The sequence below is a fragment of the Physella acuta genome, unplaced genomic scaffold, assembly GCF_028476545.2.
Source record: "Physella acuta isolate Inbredline_101_S28 unplaced genomic scaffold, ASM2847654v3 ptg000120l, whole genome shotgun sequence".
In the NCBI taxonomy this organism is placed as follows: domain Eukaryota; kingdom Metazoa; phylum Mollusca; class Gastropoda; family Physidae; genus Physella; species Physella acuta.
The window spans coordinates 125,901-151,765 of NW_026731640.1; the positions used below are offsets into that span (position 1 = coordinate 125,901).

Consider the following 25,865-nt stretch of genomic DNA (forward strand, 5'->3'; position numbering starts at 1 on the left):
ACATAGTGAGGAAATGTATCAGATAGTGAGGAAATGTATCAGATAGTGAGGAAATGTATCAGATAGTGAGGAAATGTATCAGATAGTGAGGAAATGTATCAGATAGTGAGGAAATGAATCAGATAGTGAGGAAATGTATCAGATAGTGAGGAAATGAATCAGATAGTGAGGAAATGAATCAGATAGTGAGGAAATGTATCACATAGTGAGGAAATGTATCAGATAGTGAGGAAATGTATCAGATAGTGAGGAAATGTATCAGATAGTGAGGAAATGTATCAGATAGTGAGGAAATGTATCAGATAGTGAGGAAATGAATCAGATAGTGAGGAAATGTATCAGATAGTGAGGAAATGTATCAGATAGTGAGGAAATGTATCAGATAGTGAGGAAATGAATCAGATAGTGAGGAAATGTATCACATAGTGAGGAAATGTATCAGATAGTGAGGAAATGTATCAGATAGTGAGGAAATGTATCAGATAGTGAGGAAATGTATCAGATAGTGAGGAAATGTATCAGATAGTGAGGAAATGAATCAGATAGTGAGGAAATGTATCAGATAGTGAGGAAATGTATCAGATAGTGAGGAAATGTATCAGATAGTGAGGAAATGTATCAGATAGTGAGGAAATGTATCAGATAGTGAGGAAATGTATCAGATAGTGAGGAAATGTATCAGATAGTGAGGAAATGTATCAGATAGTGAGGAAATGTATCAGATAGTGAGGAAATGTATCAGATAGTGAGGAAATGTATCAGATAGTGAGGAAATGTATCAGATAGTGAGGAAATGTATCAGATAGTGAGGAAATGTATCAGATAGTGAGGAAATGTATCAGATAGTGAGGAAATGTATCAGATAGTGAGGAAATGTATCAGATAGTGAGGAAATGTATCAGATAGTGAGGAAATGTATCAGATAGTGAGGAAATGTATCAGATAGTGAGGAAATGTATCAGATAGTGAGGAAATGTATCAGATAGTGAGGAAATGTATCAGATAGTGAGGAAATGTATCAGATAGTGAGGAAATGTATCAGATAGTGAGGAAATGTATCAGATAGTGAGGAAATGTATCAGATAGTGAGGAAATGTATCAGATAGTGAGGAAATGTATCAGATAGTGAGGAAATGTATCAGATAGTGAGGAAATGTATCAGATAGTGAGGAAATGTATCAGATAGTGAGGAAATGTATCAGATAGTGAGGAAATGTATCAGATAGTGAGGAAATGTATCAGATAGTGAGGAAATGTATCAGATAGTGAGGAAATGTATCAGATAGTGAGGAAATGTATCAGATAGTGAGGAAATGAATCAGATAGTGAGGAAATGTATCAGATAGTGAGGAAATGTATCAGATAGTGAGGAAATGTATCAGATAGTGAGGAAATGTATCAGATAGTGAGGAAATGAATCAGATAGTGAGGAAATGAATCAGATAGTGAGGAAATGAATCAGATAGTGAGGAAATGAATCAGATAGTGAGGAAATGTATCAGATAGTGAGGAAATGTATCAGATAGTGAGGAAATGTATCAGATAGTGAGGAAATGAATCAGATAGTGAGGAAATGTATCAGATAGTGAGGAAATGTATCAGATAGTGAGGAAATGTATCAGATAGTGAGGAAATGTATCAGATAGTGAGGAAATTAATGTCCACTACATGAATGTCTAACTGTGGAGACCCACTACATGAATGTCCACTACATGAATGTCTAATTGTGGAGACCCACAATGATAAAAAACCCACCTTCCTGACCAGGCTTTCATCTGGTGCTTGAGACTTTTTGGGCATACTGCTGTGTAACTTTCCCATCAAATTGGCCTCCAGCTGAGTGAAGGGTTTGGGCAGGTAGTCACACTGGGTAAAAAATTTTCCCCACTCGGCTATGTAGGCACGGAGTAAAGCTGATTCTTCTTTGTGCTGAAGTACTCTCTAAAGGAAGAAAATCTGATATCAAGACTTCTTTGTGCTGCAGTACTCTCTAAAGGAAGAAAATCTGATATCAAGACTACATAGGTTGCTGTCCCCAGCTAGTAAGTTATCTCTCCTACATAGGTTGCTGTCCCCAGCTATCAAGTTATCTCTCCTACATAGGTTGCTGTCCCCAGCTAGTAAGTTATCTCTCCTACATAGGTTGCTGTCCCCAGCTAGTAAGTTATCTCTCCTACATAGGTTGCTGTCCCCCAGCTAGTAAGTTATCTCTCCTACATAGGTTGCTGTCCCCAGCTATCAAGTTATCTCTCCTACATAGGTTCCTGTCCCCAGCTAGTAAGTTATCTCTCCTACATAGGTTGCTGTCCCCCAGCTAGTAAGTTATCTCTCCTACATAGGTTGCTGCCCCAGCTATCAAGTTATCTCTCCTACATAGGTTGCTGTCCCCAGCTAGTAAGTTATCTCTCCTACATAGGTTGCTGTCCCCAGCTATCAAGTTATCTCTCCTACATAGGTTGCTGCCCCAGCTAGTAAGTTATCTCTCCTACATAGGTTGCTGTCCCCAGCTAGTAAGTTATCTCTCCTACATAGGTTGCTGTCCCCAGCTATCAAGTTATCTCTCCTACATAGGTTGCTGTCCCCAGCTAGTAAGTTATCTCTCCTACATAGGTTGCTGTCCCCAGCTAGTAAGTTATCTCTCCTACATAGGTTGCTGTCCCCAGCTATCAAGTTATCTCTCCTACATAGGTTGCTGTCCCCAGCTATCAAGTTATCTCTCCTACATAGGTTGCTGTCCCCAGCTAGTAAGTTATCTCTCCTACATAGGTTGCTGTCCCCAGCTAGTAAGTTATCTCTCCTACATAGGTTGCTGTCCCCAGCTAGTAAGTTATCTCTCCTACATAGGTTGCTGTCCCCAGCTAGTAAGTTATCTCTCCTACATAGGTTGCTGTCCCCAGCTATCAAGTTATCTCTCCTACATAGGTTGCTGTCCCCCAGCTAGTAAGTTATCTCTCCTACATAGGTTGCTGTCCCCAGCTAGTAAGTTATCTCTCCTACATAGGTTGCTGTCCCCAGCTATCAAGTTATCTCTCCTACATAGGTTGCTGTCCCCAGCTATCAAGTTATCTCTCCTACATAGGTTGCTGTCCCCAGCTATCAAGTTATCTCTCCTACATAGGTTGCTGTCCCCAGCTATCAAGTTATCTCTCCTACATAGGTTGCTGTCCCCAGCTATCAAGTTATCTCTTCTACATAGGTTGCTGTCCCCAGCTAGTAAGTTATCTCTCCTACATAGGTTGCTGTCCCCAGCTAGTAAGTTATCTCTCCTACATAGGCTGCAGACCAAAGAAATAGATATGAATCTAAGAACAGCTAGATAAACTTTGCACTTACACTCTGTGCTTGCTTGATAAATTCAAGAATATCTTTCTCTAAGGCCTCATAGATATGAGTAGGGCCTTCTTTCTCATCCCACATACAAACTGAGTGGACATACCTACAAACATAGTAAAAGCATAGTGAATATACCTACAAACATGGAGTACAAGCATAGTGAATATATCTACAAACATGGAGTACAAACAGTGGATATACCTACAAACATGGAGTACAAACATAGTGGATATACCTACAAACATGGAGTACAAACATAGTGGATATACCTACAAACATGGAGTACAAACAGTGGATATACCTACAAACATGGAGTACAAACAGTGGATATACCTACAAACATGGAGTACAAACATAGTGAATATACATACAAACATGGAGTACAAGCATAGTGAATATATCTACAAACATGGAGTACAAACATAGTGGATATACCTACAAACATGGAGTACAAACAGTGGATATACCTACATACCATGACAAATGATCACAGATAAAATATCCCAGACAAAAGATATCAGAACAAAAGATATCAGGACAAAAGATATCAGGACAAAAGATATCAGAACAAAAGATATCCCAGACAAAAGATATCAGGACAAAAGATATCCCAGACAAAAGATATCAGGACAAAAGATATCCCAGACAAAAGATATCAGGACAAAAGATATCCCAGACAAAAGATATCAGGACAAAAGATATCCCAGACAAAAGATATCAGGACAAAAGATATCAGAACAAAAGATATCAGGACAAAAGATATCAGGACATAAAATATCCCAGACAAAAGATATCAGGACAAAAGATATCAGGACAAAAGATATCAGAACAAAAGATATCAGGACAAAAGATATCAGAACAAAAGATATCAGGACAAAAGATATCAGGACATAAAATATCCCAGACAAAAGATATCAGGACAAAAGATATCCCAGACAAAAGATATCCCAGACAAAAGATATCAGGACAAAAGATATCAGGACAAAAGATATCCCAGACAAAAGATATCCCAGACAAAAGATATCAGGACAAAAGATATCAGAACAAAAGATATCAGGACAAAAGATATCAGGACAAAAGATATCAGGACAAAAGATATCCCAGACAAAAGATATCAGGACAAAAGATATCCCAGACAAAAGATATCCCAGACAAAAGATATCAGGACATAAAATATCCCAGACAAAAGATATCAGGACAAAAGATATCCCAGACAAAAGATATCAGGACAAAAGATATCCCAGACAAAAGATATCCCAGACAAAAGATATCAGGACATAAAATATCCCAGACAAAAGATATCAGGACATAAAATATCCCAGACAAAAGATATCCCAGACAAAAGATATCAGGACAAAAGATATCAGGACAAAAGATATCAGGACAAAAGATATCCCAGACAAAAGATATCAGGACAAAAGATATCCCAGACAAAAGATATCAGGACATAAAATATCCCAGACAAAAGATATCAGGACAAAAGATATCAGGACAAAAGATATCAGGACAAAAGATATCCCAGACAAAAGATATCAGGACATAAAATATCCCAGACAAAAGATATCCCAGACAAAAGATATCAGGACATAAAATATCCCAGACAAAAGATATCAGGACAAAAGATATCAGGACAAAAGATATCAGGACAAAATATCTCAAGTCAAAATATGTTGAGTATTTGGATGGTTATAATTGATTTTAGCATTTTAAAAAATGTATTGTCTTATGGATTTTACATACTTTTTTACACATAATAATTGTTTGTCAATAGTTATATTTCAGTCACACCATAGTGATCAGGTGACACATGCTTAAAGACAGCTGTCATTTCAGAGCAAAGTTATTCATAGTGTGCCAGCTAAGCACTACAAGTGGTGATTAACAAGCTATGGCCTCTTTCTTTACATCACAGAGGGGCATCACATTGAAAATGATTTCATGTGTTTTGACTTAATTTTATTTGTTTGATGCAGTATTATGTGATTTCATGTGTTTTGACTTAATTTTATTTATTTGATGCAGCATTATGTCTAATACTTTTATACACAATGCTATTTTTTTTTAATTATGTGAACTTAGTCTTCTGGTTTGTTGAATAAGTTGTAGTTATTCGTGTAGTAGGCCTATACCTCACAACAGGTGTGTGAAAATAAAATACATAAAATCCATATGACATTCAATTTAAAAAATATTAAAATCGACTAAAAAAATATCCTAAAAACTATAAATATTTAACTTTGAGATTTTTGTCTGAGCTCATTTGTCAATGATATCATTTGTCCTTTTATATTTTGTCTTTGAGATAATTTGTCCTGAGATGATTTTCAGCTAGTAGAATGTAAACACCACCAGCTAGAAGAATGTAAACACCACCAGCTAGAAGAATGTAAACACCACCAGCTAGAAGAATGTTAACACCACCAGCTAGAAGAATGTAAACACCACCAGCTAGAAGAATGTAAACACCACCAGCTAGAAGAATGTAAACACCACAAGCTACAAAAATGTAAACACCACAAGCTAGAAGAATGTTAACACCACCAGCTAGAAGAATGTAAACACCACCAGCTAGAAGAATGTAAACACCACCAGCTAGAAGAATGTAAACACCACAAGCTACAAGAATGTAAACACCACAAGCTAGAAGAATGTAAACACCACCAGCTAGAAGAATGTAAACACCACCACCTAGAAGAATGTAAACACCACCAGCTAGAAGAATGTAAACACCACCAGCTAGAAGAATGTAAACACCACCAGCTAGAAGAATGTAAACACCACCAGCTAGAAGAATGTAAACACCACCAGCTAGAAGAATGTAAACACCACCAGCTAGAAGAATGTAAACACCACCCTCTAGAAGAATGTAAACACCACCACCTAGAAGAATGTAAACACCACCAGCTAGAAGAATGTAAACACCACCAACTAGAAGAATGTAAACACCACCAGCTAGAAGAATGTAAACACCACCAGCTAGAAGAATGTAAACACCACCAGCTAGAAGAATGTAAACACCACCAGCTAGAAGAATGTAAACACCACCAACTAGAAGAATGTAAACACCACCAGCTAGAAGAATGTAAACACCACCAACTGAATGTAAACACCACCAACTAGAAGAATGTAAACACCACAAGCTAGAAGAATATAAACACCACCAGCTAGAAGAATGTAAACACCACCAGCTAGAAGAATGTAAACACCACCAGCTAGAAGAATGTAAACACCACAAACTAAATGAAAACACCACCAGCTAGAAGAATGTAAACACCACCAGCTAGAAGAATGTAAACACCACCAACTAGAAGAATGTAAACACCACCAGCTAGAAGAATGTAAACACCACCAACTAGAAGAATGTAAACACCACCAACTAGAAGAATGTAAACACCACCAGCTAGAAGAATGTAAACACCACCAGCTAGAAGAATGTAAACACCACCAGCTAGAAGAATGTAAACACCACCAGCTAGAAGAATGTAAACACCACCAACTAGAAGAATGTAAACACAACCAGCTAGAAGAATGTAAACACCACCAACTGAATGTAAACACCACCAACTAGAAGAATGTAAACACCACAAGCTAGAAGAATATAAACACCACCAGCTAGAAGAATGTAAACACCACCAGCTAGAAGAATGTAAACACCACCAGCTAGAAGAATGTAAACACCACCAACTAAATGAAAACACCACCAGCTAGAAGAATGTAAACACCACCAGCTAGAAGAATGTAAACACCACCAACTAGAAGAATGTAAACACCACCAGCTAGAAGAATGTAAACACCACAAGCTACAAGAATGTAAACACCACAAGCTAGAAGAATGTAAACACCACCAGCTAGAAGAATGTAAACACCACCACCTAGAAGAATGTAAACACCACCAGCTAGAAGAATGTAAACACCACCAGCTAGAAGAATGTAAACACCACCAGCTAGAAGAATGTAAACACCACCAGCTAGAAGAATGTAAACACCACCAGCTAGAAGAATGTAAACACCACCAACTGAATGTAAACACCACCAACTAGAAGAATGTAAACACCACCAGCTAGAAGAATGTAAACACCACCAGCTAGAAGAATGTAAACACCACCAGCTAGAAGAATGTAAACACCACCAGCTAGAAGAATGTAAACACCACCAGCTAGAAGAATGTAAACACCACCAACTAGAAGAATGTAAACACCACCAGCTAGAAGAATGTAAACACCACCAGCTAGAAGAATGTAAACACCACCAACTAGAAGAATGTAAACACCACCAGCTAGAAGAATGTAAACACCACCAGCTAGAAGAATGTAAACACCACCAGCTAGAAGAATGTAAACACCACCAGCTAGAAGAATGTAAACACCACCAACTAAATGAAAACACCACCAGCTAGAAGAATGTAAACACCACAAGCTACAAGAATGTAAACACCACCAACTGAATGTAAACACCACCAACTAGAAGAATGTAAACACCACAAGCTAGAAGAATGTAAACACCACCAGCTAGAAGAATGTAAACACCACCAGCTAGAAGAATGTAAACACCACCAACTGAATGTAAACACCACCAGCTAGAAGAATGTAAACACCACCAGCTAGAAGAATGTAAACACCACCAACTGAATGTAAACACCACCAACTAGAAGAATGTAAACACCACCAGCTAGAAGAATGTAAACACCACCAGCTAGAAGAATGTAAACACCACCAGCTAGAAGAATGTAAACACCACCAGCTAGAAGAATGTAAACACCACCAGCTAGAAGAATGTAAACACCACCAACTAGAAGAATGTAAACACCACAAGCTAGAAGAATGTAAACACCACCAGCTAGAAGAATGTAAACACCACCAGCTAGAAGAATGTAAACACCACCAGCTAGAAGAATGTAAACACCACCAACTAAATGAAAACACCACCAGCTAGAAGAATGTAAACACCACCAGCTAGAAGAATGTAAACACCACCAACTAGAAGAATGTAAACACCACCAGCTAGAAGAATGTAAACACCACAAGCTACAAGAATGTAAACACCACAAGCTAGAAGAATGTAAACACCACCAGCTAGAAGAATGTAAACACCACCACCTAGAAGAATGTAAACACCACCAGCTAGAAGAATGTAAACACCACCAGCTAGAAGAATGTAAACACCACCAGCTAGAAGAATGTAAACACCACCAGCTAGAAGAATGTAAACACCACCAGCTAGAAGAATGTAAACACCACCAGCTAGAAGAATGTAAACACCACCAGCTAGAAGAATGTAAACACCACCAGCTAGAAGAATGTAAACACCACCAACTAGAAGAATGTAAACACCACCAGCTAGAAGAATGTAAACACCACCAGCTAGAAGAATGTAAACACCACCAACTAGAAGAATGTAAACACCACCTGCTAGAAGAATGTAAACACCACCAGCTAGAAGAATGTAAACACCACCAGCTAGAAGAATGTAAACACCACCAGCTAGAAGAATGTAAACACCACCAGCTAGAAGAATGTAAACACCACCAGCTAGAAGAATGTAAACACCACCAGCTAGAAGAATGTAAACACCACCACCTAGAAGAATGTAAACACCACCAGCTAGAAGAATGTAAACACCACCAGCTAGAAGAATGTAAACACCACCAGCTAGAAGAATGTAAACACCACCAGCTAGAAGAATGTAAACACCACCAGCTAGAAGAATGTAAACACCACCAGCTAGAAGAATGTAAACACCACCAGCTAGAAGAATGTAAACACCACCAACTAGAAGAATGTAAACACCACCAGCTAGAAGAATGTAAACACCACCAGCTAGAAGAATGTAAACACCACCAACTAGAAGAATGTAAACACCACCAGCTAGAAGAATGTAAACACCACCAGCTAGAAGAATGTAAACACCACCAGCTAGAAGAATGTAAACACCACCAGCTAGAAGAATGTAAACACCACCAGCTAGAAGAATGTAAACACCACCAGCTAGAAGAATGTAAACACCACCAGCTAGAAGAATGTAAACACCACCAGCTACAAGAATGTAAACACCACCAGCTAGAAGAATGTAAACACCACCAGCTAGAAGAATGTAAACACCACCAACTGAATGTAAACACCACCAACTGAATGTAAACACCACCAGCTAGAAGAATGTAAACACCACCAACTAAATGAAAACACCACCAGCTAGAAGAATGTAAACACCACCAGCTAGAAGAATGTAAACACCACCAACTAGAAGAATGTAAACACCACCAGCTAGAAGAATGTAAACACCACAAGCTACAAGAATGTAAACACCACAAGCTAGAAGAATGTAAACACCACCAGCTAGAAGAATGTAAACACCACCACCTAGAAGAATGTAAACACCACCAGCTAGAAGAATGTAAACACCACCAGCTAGAAGAATGTAAACACCACCAGCTAGAAGAATGTAAACACCACCAGCTAGAAGAATGTAAACACCACCAGCTAGAAGAATGTAAACACCACCAGCTAGAAGAATGTAAACACCACCAGCTAGAAGAATGTAAACACCACCAGCTAGAAGAATGTAAACACCACCAACTAGAAGAATGTAAACACCACCAGCTAGAAGAATGTAAACACCACCAGCTAGAAGAATGTAAACACCACCAACTAGAAGAATGTAAACACCACCAGCTAGAAGAATGTAAACACCACCAGCTAGAAGAATGTAAACACCACCAGCTAGAAGAATGTAAACACCACCAGCTAGAAGAATGTAAACACCACCAGCTAGAAGAATGTAAACACCACCAGCTAGAAGAATGTAAACACCACCACCTAGAAGAATGTAAACACCACCAGCTAGAAGAATGTAAACACCACCAGCTAGAAGAATGTAAACACCACCAGCTAGAAGAATGTAAACACCACCAGCTAGAAGAATGTAAACACCACCAGCTAGAAGAATGTAAACACCACCAGCTAGAAGAATGTAAACACCACCAGCTAGAAGAATGTAAACACCACCAACTAGAAGAATGTAAACACCACCAACTAGAAGAATGTAAACACCACCAGCTAGAAGAATGTAAACACCACCAGCTAGAAGAATGTAAACACCACCAACTAGAAGAATGTAAACACCACCAGCTAGAAGAATGTAAACACCACCAGCTAGAAGAATGTAAACACCACCAGCTATAAGAATGTAAACACCACCAGCTAGAAGAATGTAAACACCACCAGCTAGAAGAATGTAAACACCACCAGCTAGAAGAATGTAAACACCACCAGCTACAAGAATGTAAACACCACCAGCTAGAAGAATGTAAACACCACCAGCTAGAAGAATGTAAACACCACCAACTGAATGTAAACACCACCAACTGAATGTAAACACCACCAGCTAGAAGAATGTAAACACCACCAACTGAATGTAAACACCACCAGCTAGAAGAATGTAAACACCACCAGCTAGAAGAATGTAAACACCACCAGCTAGAAGAATGTAAACACCACCAGCTAGAAGAATGTAAACACCACCAGCTACAAGAATGTAAACACCACCAGCTAGAAGAATGTAAACACCACCAACTAAATGAAAACTTACCAAAACAAATCATGCCACTCCTGTCTGGGGACAGATTCTTGACGTAGAAGCTTCAGAACAGTAGGTCTCATGGACGGCCATTTTTCATCAAACTTACACTGTCCTTGTTGCTAAGAAAAGGAGTTTTTAACTGATAGAACTGATTGATAGAGGTATTGCACTTAACTTTTAGAGGTGCTTTCTTGTTTTAGAAAAAACAATAAGCTACATGTAATTGTTAAGTCATAATTTTCAAATAAATTTTGCAACTAATGTATTAATGGCAGTGTATTTTAATCAAATCCAATCTATCTTACAGAATATATATACTATTTTATTTTAATCTAATTCAACACATACAATTTTATGAATCTAATCCACCTGTATAGCCCACATAACAAGTTTTATGTTAATCTAATTTAAAAAAAACTATCATAACAAGTTTTATGTTAATCTAATTTAAAAAAAACTATCATAGTAAATACAGTTTGCCATGAAAATTTAAGGGGGGGAAGGCAGTGTCTCTTCCAGTCTTTTTTCTCAAGGAGACGGGACGGGATGGGAGGGAGGGGGGACAATGGTTAAAATATATATTTTCTATATATATTCCATCGGTAGACTTTCTTTGGGGGGCAGAGCCTTGCCATTTGGAGTTTCATACTATACTCATAGATTATAGCCATGTGGAAATCTTAACTAACATGAACATAGTTTTCAAGAATTTAAAAAGCTAAATAAATAATCAAGGTATAATCAAATTTATTTTTCTTAAGTTCCGATAGTGTTTTCCTAATATTTGAGAGTGTTTTGTTTGTGTTTATATAACACTACAGTTTATAAGCCAGTACATAAGTAAAGTGAAATGAACATGAAACATAATATAGATCTATAGGCTGCTTGGTTCACACCTTGCAGGTTGGTTTGTTTATATCCATCTCAAAATTAGAAACACATTTTTAAGATGGTGGCCTTTGTTTATATCCATCTCAAAACTAGAAACACATTACTAAGATGGTACAGGGATAAAGCTACTCATTTTTTTGAAGTCTTTAAAACCATCTTCTGTAATCTCACGATACAGCGTCAGAAATTATCCGGTAATGTTTATTGAGTTTCGTTAACATTTGTTGCTGTAAACCATAGTTTATTTGACCATTGAAATAAAAATAAGGTAAAGTGCATTGAATTAATGTTTTAACTTAATTTAAAGTTTAATTGAAAGAAAATTATCAACAATTAGTAGATCAAAATATTAATAATAAAGTCGCATGTATTAATGAATGTTTTTTAAAGAAACACAGAAAAGAAATTGGAGAAAATTTGCGACAACTAGATTCTAGATCTAAGTCTAGTGAAATAAGACGATTAGATTTACTTAAGTCTAAAGTAGTAAGAAGGACTAGAACAATGTTTAGTAGCAGCAATAATTAGCATATACACTTAAAATTAGAAATACAAAATAATTAGCAAAACAGTATTTAAAATGCAACTAAAATCAATGATTCAATCTATGCACATTTTAAAACATTGTGTATTAAAAATAATATGGCGCCAAATAAATGATGGTTTACAGTATTTCCGGTGGTTTCAGGAATGGAGTGACAGATCAAGCCATGGTTTTACTGTTTTTTACTGCTTTTCCATTCCGGAATCTTCTTTCTATTTCTTCTTCGTACTTAATTTTTGGTGTTGGAAGGGATCGAGCCTTATCTGCAGGAGGGTTTGAACTCGAGACTTTTTCGAATTTATCAACCATGAGCTTTTTGCCGACACGACCATGCCTCCATCACAATTAAAGATACGTGTCAACTGGTTATGTGCCATTGAGGCCATTGACTCCGATTTCAGCCTGCTTTTCTTTTTGGATTTGCTTCCATAGCCTTTGTCCGACCAAGAACAAACTACAAGGCAGCAGTTGTTTGATTTTGGAGTTGTCTCTACCAGAAGAGTGGCTGTCCCAAGCTAAAAAGCCTCAATATATAGTGATTTTACCTCACCATTTTAGTAAGCGCATGAGCCATGAAATGGCACGAAAACAACAAACCCAGAAACTTTTAATCGAACGGCCGGGGGAATTTTTATACCATTATCCGATAATAAAATCTTCTTTAAAAAAGGGGTGTTAGGTTACTAGAGTGAAGTTCCACAACCGATCACACATAGCGGAAAATTCTTAACTTACGACTTTCATCGGGCGCTATTTTGTAACAGTTTCACACAGAAACAAACTGAAAGTACTATGTTACTCCACTGCCATTCTACTCTAATATGTATGAGTTATTTTGTATTCCTACGCATAGAATTGGAGATATTCATGTTTTAGTGGCGACACTACTTGCAATATTTTTCCCCCTTCTTTTTTCCTGTGTCCGCCTGCACGACTAGCGTAACGATCATATTTTATACATTTTAATCCAATTTTAATAACTAAAATAAATATTTTACACTTTTAAACATGTTGTTGATTGTATTATTAATTCATTGATTGCAACACCAAATAAAAAACACTTTAATTAAATTTATTAACAACACATTACGGATGACGCTGTGATGACTCAAGGGAAGCAACTATAATAATCATAACACAAGGGATGTAACAATCACTAACAAGAAATAATGTAACATTTGCTTAGACACACTTGTATGTAGAGACACAAACTAGATTTAGAAGAAGTAAATGATCAAAATAATTTAAAACAACAGAAAAATTTTGAAATTATATAGATTCTAGACTTAGCTTGAAATATAGAGCATCTAGGCTAGTCTAGCTCAATTTGTTGGTGACGCAGCGATGTGAAACCACCCTAATTGTTACCCAAGCTGCGGCCACCCTGATTTCACATCTCAGGTTGCTTTAATAGCTTTAACTATCATATTTACAGAGTCCCGCACAAAATGTACAAGCTATTTATAGTTAACCTAGTTATAAAAAGCTTTGATTGGTTGGTTTTATTTGTCTCATCCGGGACCTTGTGCTTTTCTTAGGGGGAACTAGAATAGTCTATGATTTCATACCTCGAAACTTAATTTAAAAACTCGTCATCCAGATGGAGAAAACAAAAGAATTTGACCGCATATATTTAGAAACGGACATTTGTTTAGCAGATATAGGTAGTTTCGTATAAAACATCCAAACAAATATTATACAAAGCGATAAACAGGCGATCGCCGCATCATGTAACTTCACTCTAGTAGTTAACTAAATACACACACTGCTGGCTAATGTTAATGCTAACCCTGTCCCTGTAAAAAACCATTTTAGCATATTTTATTCCCCACTTCACGTTCACCTCCAGTTGAGCGTATTTTAATATAAACACAACCAAAACACACACAAAAATTAGGAAATCACTTGGCCTATTTCTTTATGAAATTTTTTTTTTAGTTTTATAAATTAATTTTGTCAAAACTTGAGAAAAATCCAAAATTTGGAATATTGAATGTGTATTATTTAACTATATCTAGATTTACCTTTTTTTTCTTGAAAATGTGTTCGTGTCAGTTAAGATTTTCATGGCAATGGGTAAAGTAGAAACGCATATTTGCAAGGCATGATACTATAATTTAACTTACAAGAACTCACAATGACCCTTAGCTATGACGTATGCTGCTAATTAAAGTCAATGTAAACTCACGGTGAACCCTTGACCATGTAGGGATTTTTTTCCCGCCAAATATCACTCACTATTTAGGCCTAATTGGAACTGTATATTTTTTTTTACCTTTTCTAATTAAAACACATTCATAAAAAAAAAATTTTTAAAATAAGTAGGCCTAGCCTAGATCTAAGCCTATATCAGTATACCTACCGTCTAATGATTCTAATCCTAGTGTTTTCCTAACATTTTTGTGTTTTGGTTGTGTTTGTAATAAAAAACGCTCAACCGGAGGTGAACGTGAAGCGGCGAATAAAATACGCTAAAATGGAGTTTTACCCAGACCCTCTACTCTAGTCACTAGTCCTGCCATAAGCCAAACCCTAGGCTAATTTCTTACCATAAAATTAGTCGAGATTACAATGCTACTTGTAGGTTGAATTATGGATTTTTTAAAATAAAATATTTTGTTATTTTAAATACACCATTAACTTCCTTACCCCTTAAGAGAACATTTGACACCACATTTAAATATCTAGCTTACTCGGTTGACGAGAAAAGAGAGAATTTAAAAATTATCTTAGAATGGAAAATGAATAACGGAACAGCAGTCATGCACCTCGACCGGCATAACATTACATCGTGGACTTGTGTACACGAGCTTTTCATTCCCGCCATGGTAATTGCGTCAGCTTAGGTTATTTACTCACCGGAAAATAACAAAAAGCAACTGGTTGATAATAAAACTAGATCTAGTTATTTTATTATTTATTAAATTCTACTCTACATGTTATTCATACCATTTTATGAAATAATGAACACCTGCATTAATCAAATGACCATAATAAATATTTTTATTTCAAATTCTAATTTTATAATTTTTAATAATAAATTATTAAATATGCTTAAAATGATATGATAGTAATAGTTATGATAGTTTATAAATACAAATACATTTTACACTCAATTCACATTATATTGAGTCAACAGTGTGGCAGCTGAGGTTCATACATGATATTAGTGTCTTTTTTTTTTTTACATTACATTTTTATTTCATCTTGAAAACATGACGTATGTGATTTTTTTTTTAAATAAAATCTCCAAACATCGTCACTCGCATGATTGCTTGCTTACGTTTACTATCATGTGGATGAAAAATCCCACCACGGTCGCGGGGTCACTGTGACTTCAGCAGGCCTATACACGTCATAGAATGAACACGCGTACACGAGATGGTCGGTGTCTTCACTTCTCTCTCTCTTCCCCCCTCCCCCCCCTTCTTCAAGCTAATTGAAAAACAGACCTATTTCCCTACTTCTGGTCCTTTTTTTAAAGTTCGGTCATTTTTTTTAAAGTTTCCATATCAGGCATGCGACAGCCAGCTGTATAAAAAAAATTACTTTTTTTTTAAACTAGATCTACTTCTAGCTTAAGAAAATAAATAAATAAACGCTTAAAATGCCCGTAAACAGATTACTTAGCGCCAAAAAAAAAAAGGCAGCTGAACGGCATTTTTAAAATACGCAGCAATGAAAAAGGCTAACGGCCGATCAATTAAGTCTAAAAATCGCCCATAATTAGGCCTAGCTCTGAAAAAGGCCACTGAACGAGCATCACTAATTATATAAACGAATAGGCCACGCAGCGTTGACGAGGTTAACCACCGGTCACGAATTAAATTCAATGCAGCTACTGTCTGCCCACAGAGAAGAAAAAATCAATATACAAATAAAATTACTAATACAATAATAATGTCCATAATTTTACTTTTTCCGCACATGCTACAATTGAATTATAATTAAAATACTAGACTTAACAGTTCATTCCGCAAAAAAACAAAAAAAACTAGTTGTTTCTGTCTGGCAACTAGCGTAACAATGACGCAACGTTACTAAAAATAGTAGAGAAATTGTCGCATGGTTACTTACGGGGTAATTGGATTTTTGGTAAAGATAATCCATAATACTGTAAATATACATGGTAAATATCTCAATTATATATTAATCTACTGTTATACGGGCCGTTTTCCCCGTTATACGGTCGTTTATGGCCGCAGTTCAGTTTATACGGAGAGTGCTCCACTAGAAATCCTCTCATTATTTACAACTACAATTCTCGTGATTTTTTCTGGCATTCTAAGGCATATTATCCATTTTATTAGTATCTTGTGTTAAAATAATGATAAGAATTTGCGAGATTAACAGTTTTTTCATTTGTCGTGGATAGGACCCCTAAAATAAACATAAAAACCGTCAGAAAACGAAGTGTGACGTTTCAGGGTCAGAGGTCAATCCAGCCATCTAAGCAATGAAACGGCCTACTACTAGATCTAGTACTAACAACCCAGCACACCTATTTTATGGAAGAATATTATCGGACATCAGGATCTAAAATCATCAGAACGGCCCACTAATATTTAGTAATTTTCTAGATCTATTCTAGAAATTCTAGATCTAGACTTCACTTCACTGACTTCAGACTTCTAGATCTAGAATTTTAGATCTAGAGATTCTAGATCTAGAAATCTAGAGTCTAGATAGTAGATCTAGAATCTAGTAGATAGACTAGATTCTAGACTCTAGCTAGGCAATTTTTTTGCCTAAACTAAAAAGTTGTAAGATTCAGGATTTCAAGCTATTTGCCAACTATGACATGATTGTTTTGTTGTTGTTTTTTTTTCTTTTAATTAAAATTTAAAAGCAATACTAGATCTAGATCACAAAAACAAAAATCATAAACAAATCTGTATCTAACCCCAAGCATAGTCATTTTCCCTTGTTGAAAATGGACTATTTTTGGTCAAAGGTTACTCTAAGAGTCGAAAGCATAAAAACGTTTCATTTGCGAACAGCATTTTAGAATGTTCTATTATACCTATTCCTATAAATAACCACATATTTATATTTTTCTATCATTTCTGTCCTTTGACGATGCAAATAAATGCAACTTCGACCACAATTTCTAAAGCCCCTCCACAGAAAAAAAAGTATCAAATATGTATTAGCATGGAGTTTAAAACTTATATGTTTTAAGAAAGTGCAAATCAACATACGATCGATTTAATGAAATGTAAACATTTTAGATAGAAATGTATATCTTCTTGGGCTGTATTTGTTTTTGGTACCACACGTAAAATTATTTAAATCTGAAGCATGTAGGTTTTAATTTCGTTATAGAATAGAATTATGTAGAATGTTTATGCCTAATCAGTTTTCATAGTGTTTTAAAAACAAACTTTGAATCAGCGTGAAATAGGAAGAAGACATGGTTAATATGATTAGCTGTCCTCAACTCGTTGCAACATGTGTAAAAGATCTCATGAGCGAACAAAGCTTTTATGAAAGAAAGCAAATTAAGTTGATTTTCTGATTTTTCAGTTAATTTAAAAGCTTGTTACTATAAAGGTTTTTAAAATTTGTTTTATTTTCTACTTTTTAGTGATTCTTAATTTATGAAGTCGTCACGACTAAAATATATTTGCTTTAATAGAACATCAGTAGCTCGCGATATCTGAAAGACTATTATCTGCCCTGTGAGAGCATCCGTCCGTGATCAAACGACAGCAAGTTCCAAATCTTTTTATCTCCCCTCTGTTTCAAATCGTTTAAAAACGTTATTATCTACCCCTGATGGCATTCACTTAATCGACCGGCTCTACGATTGTAAACATTCGGCGTGAACCACGGCTCATCAGACTGATTGGGTGATAGCATAGCTAGTTATAAATTGAGTGATTTAATTTTATCTCCCCTTAGTTTCAAAACAGTTTAATTAATTTTAATGACTAATTAAACAACTAACTATATTTTAAAAATAGATAGACTTGTATTGTCATCGAAGAAGAGAGTATCTGAAAAGTTTGAACAAAATCGCTGCATTAGAAGTGAGTCGAAATTGAGTTACAAGATCTGCCACAAACAAAAACACCCAACAAACATACTAAATAAAAGCTTGTATAAAACGAGACTGATAGTATCAGTAATACTATTAAAGACAATAGACATTTTTAAATTAATTTTTTGAATAATTAATTTTTTTTTTAAATTAGAAGCTTCAGTGCTTTATAAATAAAGGAAACAATAGCTATTTTTTTTTTAAATCAGAAAGCCTTAAGTACTACTTCCGTTCATCGAAAATCACTCAAATTTCACATACCTTTTCTGAAATTTCGTCCAGGTAACTGAATCGATATCCGTTATCGTTATTTTAGAAACCAATAAATAGAGTATACTACCATTTCTGGATGTTGGAGGCCACTGAAAAATTGAGTGATTAAAGTTTAAGATCTCATATTTATATATGAAATTTCGTCTACCTAACTGTAAACATTGGCCGTTATTTTTTAGCGCAATTTCCATTCTGGAGAATTGCGTTTATTAACTCGTCTTTTCTGGGAATGAATGGATGAATGGATGGATGGATGTGTGTCCGCAGCTTTAAGTCGTATCTCCTCCTCGACGAAGCAATATCGAGGACTAGTTCCAAAAGCAATTATGTTAAGCTAGCTACGAGGATGAACATAGGCCATACAAATTCCGGGTTTCTTTCATGGATTTCCCGGAAAAGCCAAAAAACCTAGAAAAAATGTAGTTTTTGGCCCATAAATCGGCAACCAGACCACTTAGCGGCTTGAAACATGTACCAATCGATTCCTGCCATAATTTAGAACAATATTGCCGAAGAAAGTTTTCAAAAATATCCTTTCGTTTGGTCACAAAAAATTTTTTGAATTAATTAAAATTTGGACCGAATTAGTAGGCATTTTATGCAACCACACCACACGCGTCATCACGTTCAATAGCTGCGCCATCACATTCGATATGTTTTTCGGTGTTTTACGATGAGCTTCGACATTTTCTCTGACCACCGTTTCTAAGATGGCTAGCGAAATAACCGAACTCACCGTGTCTCCAAACTTAGCTGGTGTTCCGCACGTTGATTTTGTGGTACATAGATCTAGGCTTATATCATTAAATAATTTAAATAATATGTTAGAACTCGTTAAAAAAACGGAGCAAAAAACCATTTTAGCCTTTTTTATTCGCCGCTTCACGTTCAACTCCGGTTGACAGTTGAGCGTAGTAGATTGTACTTGTAGTCACATTGTAGTGTAGACACTAGAATTAGTAGAATCATTGTAGATCTAGATCTAACCAACTCGAGTGGTAAATCGGTAAAACTCCATTTTAGCGTATTTTATTCCCCCGATTCACGTTCACCTCCAGTTTAGCGTATTTTATTATAAACACAACCGCAACATACAAAAACGTTAGGAGATCAGCAGATCACTAGGCCTATTTTTATGAATCTTTGGTTTAGTTTTTTTAAATTAATTTTGTCAAAACTTGAGAAAAATCCAAAATTGACTATGTGTTCGTGTCAGTTAAGATTTTCCTGGCAATGGGTAAAGTAGAAACGCATAATAGAAAGGCATGATACTATAAATTAACTTACATGAACTCAGTGGCGTAGCGAGGTCGGGTGTCACCCGGTGCGGCACTTAATGGTGTCAGTAGTGTCACCCCCAGAGGCGTAGCAACCCTTCCCGGGGACAAACTTTCAAATTTTCGATTTGCATCCCCCCCCCCCCTCAAACTTTCGATTTGCACCCCCCCCCCAAGTTTTTCTCTGTATATTTTGCTATTTTTTGCCTTGGTGTCACCCCCCTAAATGGTGTCACCCAGTGCGGTCCGCACCCCCGCCCCCCCCCCCCCCTTGCTACGCCCCTGCATGAACTCACAATGACCCTAAGCTATGACGTATGCTGATTATTAGACGTATGCTGATTATTAAAGTCAAAGTGAACTTACGGTGAACACTTGACCATGTAGGGATTTTTCTCATGCCAACAATCAAACGCTATTTAATTGCCACTGTAATGATAATTAATAATGTTTTTTTATTTTTTCAAATTAAAACATTCATAACAAATAAGTAGATCTAGGCCTATATCTATCAACTAATGATACTAATCCTAGTGGTTTCCTAACAATTTTGTTTGTTTTGGATTTGTTTATAGATCTAGGCCCTAATAAAATACGTTAATAATCTCAACCGGTGGTGAACGTAAAGCGGCGAATAAAATACGCTAAAATGGAGTTTTACCCCAACTAGTACCTAGAATCAGAGTAGATTCAAAAGATTCCTAGATCTAGTAGATTCTATCTAGCTAGCTGCTAGACTAAAGTAAAAGTACTACTCTATTATGAGTCTAGATGTATACTCTATAATCTATAATACTCTAGATCTATATCTATATATAATATCTATAGGCCTAATATTTAATATTATAATTTTATGATTAGGCCCTATACTACTACACAACAGAAACACACAAACGTTAAGAATAGGAAAACACAAGGATTAGAGTAGATCTAGATCTACATATTTTTTTTATGAATGTGAGTTTTATTTAGTAATATTTAGAATAGGTAGGCTTAAAAAAAAGCAGGTAGGCCTAGTCTATCGTTTTAGGTACGTAAAATTGGCTGAGGCTAGTAATGTGCAACAGTTTCCTCTTTGTTAATGTTAATTATTAAGGCGTTAATAGAAGTACATTTAATTTAGTATATTAACAATATTGTAGCTTGAATTATGGATTTTTAAAATTAAAATATTCTGTTATTTCAAATACACTATTAAGTTCCTTACCCCTTAAAGCCTTAAGGGAACATTTGACATCACATTTAAATATCTAGCTTACTCAGTGGCCGAGAAAAGAGAGAATTTTAAAATTATCCTAGAATGGAAAATGAATGCCAAAACCACGTTCTTGCCCCCCCCCCCCCCGCAGGCACACAAGTTTTTTAATGCTGCCATGGTAATTGTGTCAACAAAGGTTATTTACTCATGGGAAAAGAACAACTGGTTGATAATAAAACTAGATCTAGTTATTTATTAAATTGGTAAAGGGAAAATATACATTACAAATTCTACTCTAGATGTTATTTATACCATTTTATGAATAATGAACACTTGCATAAATCAAATGACCATAATAAATATTTTTATTTCAAATTCTAATTTTAAATATGCTTAAAATAATATGGTAGTTATGATACTCTATAAATATAAATACACGAGCCGACCCGCGGCATATCATACGCCACTATTACTTTATATATATATAGCATGGGCCGCTATAATAATAAGTATTTAAACAAGCGGCCCACGCTTTTAATCATAGTTTTATAAATAGTAGTGCATTAATATATTTTAAGAAAGTAATTTTTTATATATAAAGTAACCGTAGATTTATTATATTTTTAAAAATGATTTTATATTTAATAAAATTTGTATTATTTTCTTCTTTTTAGTGTTAGTGCATCTTGTAATTATAAACGTTTTTATGTATTTATTATTTATCATCCAGTAAGTACCCAAAGTATGAAATTTGATTGTCACCATTGAATTGTTTATAGGAAGATGTGGATCAATTTATGAAAAGTCCGGACAATGATTCTGCAGAGACTGTTTTAAAAAGACAAGAAGAACTCCACAACAAATTCAAATTTATGGAATATAACCTGAATATGAAAAAATCTAGGTACATCTTACTTGTTTCATGTAGTCTACCATCCAAGTCCAAGTATGAACAACTATTTTATTTTACATATTTAAAACCATGGTACTTACTTGCTGTATGGCATTGTTAATTGTAAGAGGTCACTTGGCCAGAATGAACTAGCAATAAAGAATATTAATCACATGATCAGATGTTTTGTTTTTTTGCCCTGTTATTTCCCAATTGTTATATAAATGTTATAAATAGTCATAATTGTTTCAGTCATCCATAAGAAAGTTTTTAAGTTGAAAAAAATGACAAATATCTTTATTGTTCATTGTATTGTTTGCATTCCTTTAACCGTATTCCTATAAACTGAAAATATTTTAAAAATTATCTGTAAAAATAAGCACACAATGCTTAACATTTTTTTTCTTGCAGTTGTTTTAGTAATACTGTTATTTTAGAAAATAATACAGTTTGAATTGTTTAGTGCTATTTCATTAACAAACAATAACATATTTTTAAAAGCACATCAGATATTTTTACATTTGTCTTCATTATTTCTTTGCAGATTAAAAAATCAGATACCTGATATTAAAAGTTCTTTAGATATTGTCAAGCATTTGATGGTGAAAAAGGTACTATATCTTTATATTTATGCTATTATATTATTTTCTATGCAGCGATTGTTAAAATATTCAGTAATTTTTTCTTTTTTTTTTAGTTGACCAGTTTGAACTAGTTTTAAACAGTTTACAATTTTTTTCTACAGGATAATACAGAGCCCATGTCAACCAGGTTTTTACTCTCAGATAATGTTTATGCAAAAGCAACAATACCACCAACAGAGAAAGTTTGTTTGTGGCTGGGTGTAAGTATTTAGATTTCTCTCCCAACTTTTTGTGGCTGGGTGTAAGTATTTAGATTTCTCTCCCAACTTTTTGTGGCTGGGTGTAAGTATTTAGATTTCTCTCCCAACTTTTTGTGGCTGGGTGTATTTAGATTTCTCTCCCAACTTTTTGTGGCTGGGTGTATTTAGATTTCTCTCCCAACTTTTTGTGGCTGGGTGTAAGTATTTAGATTTCTCTCCCAACTTTTTGTGGCTGGGTGTAAGTATTTAGATTTCTCTCCCAACTTTTTGTGGCTGGGTGTAAGTATTTAGATTTCTCTCCCAACTTTTTGTGGCTGGGTGTAAGTATTTAGATTTCTCTCCCAACTTTTTGTGGCTGGGTGTAAGTATTTAGATTTCTCTCCCAACTTTTTGTGGCTAGAGTATGATGTATATCAACTTTCCACAGGCTAATGTTATGCTAGAGTATGATGTATATCAACTTCCCACAGGCTAATGTTATGCTAGAGTATGATGTATATCAACTTTCCACAGGCTAATGTTATGCTAGAGTATGATGCATATCAACTTTCCATAGGCTAATGTTATGCTAGAGTATGATGTATATCAACTTTCCACAGGCTAATGTTATGCTAGAGTATGATGTATATCAACTTTCCACAGGCTAATGTTATGCTAGAGTATGACATCAATGAAGCAGACGATGTGCTGATGAAAAACCTGGACGCTGCTAAAAAGTCCTTGGGTCAAGTGGAAGATGACCTGCTGTACATCCGTGATCAAATGACTACACTAGAAGTCAGTATCCTTGGCCAATACTTGCTTGGTGGTCTCTCTCAATGGTCACTTTATGTTTGTCTTCCTGACTTTGAAATGTTGTTTGTCTTGCTGACATTGAAATGTTGTTTGTCTTGCTGACATTGAAATGTTGTTTGTCTTCCTGACATTGAAATGTTGTTTGTCTTGCTGACTTTGAAATGTTGTTTGTCTTCCTGACATTGAAATGTTTGTCTTCCCCTGACATTGAAATGTTGTTTGACTTGCTGACATTGAAATGTTGTTTGTCTTCCTCATTCCTGACATTGAAATGTTGTTTGTCTTGCTGACATTTAAATGTTGTTTGTCTTCCTGACTTTGAAATGTTGTTTGTCTTGCTGAAACAGTGTCTGTCTTACTAAAATGTTGATTATGGTGTTGAAATTGTTCCTGAATTGATCCTAAGACATGGCCAGAGTTTACAACTGGGATGTGAAGCGTCGTCAGTCAGAGAAAACATCCAAACCCTAGCCAAGGCATGCAATATGTACCAGACAGTCATTTGATCAGCCCTCCCTATATGACTTAACTTCACCATTGAATAGAATTAAAAGTGCTTGATTTTTATTTCCTTTGTTGTGCTTGAAAAAAAGTACATAATTAAATTAAACGAGCCGACCCGCAGCGTATCATACGCCGCTATTTAGTTGTTTTATTTTCTACTTTTCAGTAATTCATAATTTGTAAATTCGACAGTACCAATGCTGCCACTGAAAATATTTGCTTTAAAACACAAACCCCCCCCCCCCCCGTGAAAGCAGCCTCCTCTTAGTTATTTCTTAGTTACCTCCTGTAGGTTTAAAATCGAACTAAATTATCTGCCCCTAATAGAAACCCGGCTCGCTGTACGGCTCTTCGATTTGTAAACATTTAGCTTTGTAAACATTTAGAGTGAACACCGCTCACCAGACAATGTTGGGGTGGGGTGGGGGGTTTTAGTGATAGTGATAGAGAGAAAGAGAGGGGACTGCAAGGAGGCGCTTGCAGCTTGTTTTCTAACTGATCCCAGAAGAGAATTATTAAATTAAATTATAACCTTACCATTTAACCCCAGGTATCCAAATCAAGCATCACCATCAGTCTTACAGTTGAAATAATAAAATTCTTACACTAGCATGCATCTGCTAGTTTTATAAGAACACAATACCTGACATTGAATAAACATTTAAAACCATTAGTACTATAATACACTAGCGCACGGGTTCCCAACCTGGGGGTCGCGACCCCCAGGGGGGTCGCAAAGGTCTTTCTGGGGGGTCGCCAACTGGTATACTAAACCTTAGTAATTTGAAACAAAACATAAATATTTAGAAGAATTTTTGAAATTCGGCTTCATTAACATAACTGGAAATGTAATAGAGAAGAAACAAAGCGCACTGTACAAAGTTGTTCTCAGTCACGAATCTATGAAATCTTCAAAACTAAAACGTCATTTGAGACGAGTCATTCGGAACACACCAAAAAATATATGGAGTTCTTTCGTCGGTAAGAAGCTAGTTGCAAACGCCAGAGACTTGATCGAACAGGACGTTTTCACCAGCATTAGTGCAAGCATCAAATGAAGTCGCGATAGAAAATGCCAAGCAAAAAAAAAAAAAACAATAGGAGAAAATCTCATCAAACGTAAATGTTAAATAACACATTTTTATTGAAATTAAGCTTTCACCATTGTTTGCTTTTCAAGTTGATAAATCAACAGACGTGAGTTCGTGTTCGCAGTTGCTGATCTGTGTCTATATTCATGCGGATGATAGCAAAGAAGAGTTGCTCTTTTGTGAAGATAGCATGGAGAAAATAAATACCTTTTTTGAAAATGGATGATTAAAATTGGTTAGAAAGGCTGTGGGGGTTTGTACGGATGGTGCGCCATCTATGTTTTGGTCAAAATCGGGCTTTCAGAAAACAGAAAAGATTTAGCTCCCTAACCACTACCCTAACCAATCGACACCAAGAGTCCATTGCTAGTTTAAGTCGTAAATTATATAAAATCTGGAGCCTTCAAAGAACTGAGCAAAGACCTGAATAAAGATCACGAGGTTCTGCTCTTCTACACTACAGTGCGCTAGCTGTCAAACGAATTGTTGTGAATCGTGTTTTTGAATTGAAATCTGAAATCAAATTGTTCTTGGGAGTGCAATGGAAACAACACTTTTTGGTATACTTAAAACGACATAGAGTGGTTGGAGAGAGTATCATACCT

At 35.8% G+C, this 25,865-nt stretch overlaps 2 protein-coding genes across 2 annotated transcripts in view; one reads left to right on the forward strand and one right to left on the reverse strand.

Annotated features, from left to right (window-relative positions):
- LOC131934902 (cullin-5) overlaps positions 1-17,305 on the reverse strand; it is a 53,257-nt gene extending 35,952 nt beyond the window's left edge. Inside the window, exons 1-4 of the mRNA XM_059291160.1 lie at positions 17,247-17,305; positions 10,918-11,027; positions 3,334-3,436; positions 1,756-1,941 (exon numbers count right to left, since the gene is read on the reverse strand). Coding sequence (XP_059147143.1) covers positions 1,756-1,941; positions 3,334-3,436; positions 10,918-11,027; positions 17,247-17,261 — 414 coding nt within the window. The 5' untranslated portion in view covers positions 17,262-17,305. The remainder of the gene's footprint in view (positions 1-1,755; positions 1,942-3,333; positions 3,437-10,917; positions 11,028-17,246) is intronic.
- A 2,015-nt stretch (positions 17,306-19,320) lies between these two features.
- LOC131934903 (prefoldin subunit 3) lies at positions 19,321-24,232 on the forward strand. Its single transcript, XM_059291161.1, has 6 exons — positions 19,321-19,438; positions 21,914-22,038; positions 22,571-22,637; positions 22,772-22,870; positions 23,513-23,651; positions 24,072-24,232. Exons 1-6 carry the CDS (start codon positions 19,370-19,372, stop codon positions 24,134-24,136), a joined length of 564 nt encoding a protein of 187 aa, XP_059147144.1. The 5' UTR covers positions 19,321-19,369; the 3' UTR covers positions 24,137-24,232.
- The last annotated feature ends 1,633 nt before the right edge of the window (positions 24,233-25,865 follow it).

Coding starts and splice junctions, on each gene's coding strand:
- LOC131934903 (XM_059291161.1), top strand. CDS start 19,370: ATGGCTAGCGAAATAACCGAACTCACCGTGTCTCCAAACTTAGCTGGT. Junction 22,871..23,512: donor AAGTTTGTTTGTGGCTGGGT/GTAAGTATTTAG, acceptor AACTTTCCACAG/GCTAATGTTATGCTAGAGTA. Junction 23,652..24,071: donor AATGACTACACTAGAAGTCA/GTATCCTTGGCC, acceptor ATTGATCCTAAG/ACATGGCCAGAGTTTACAAC.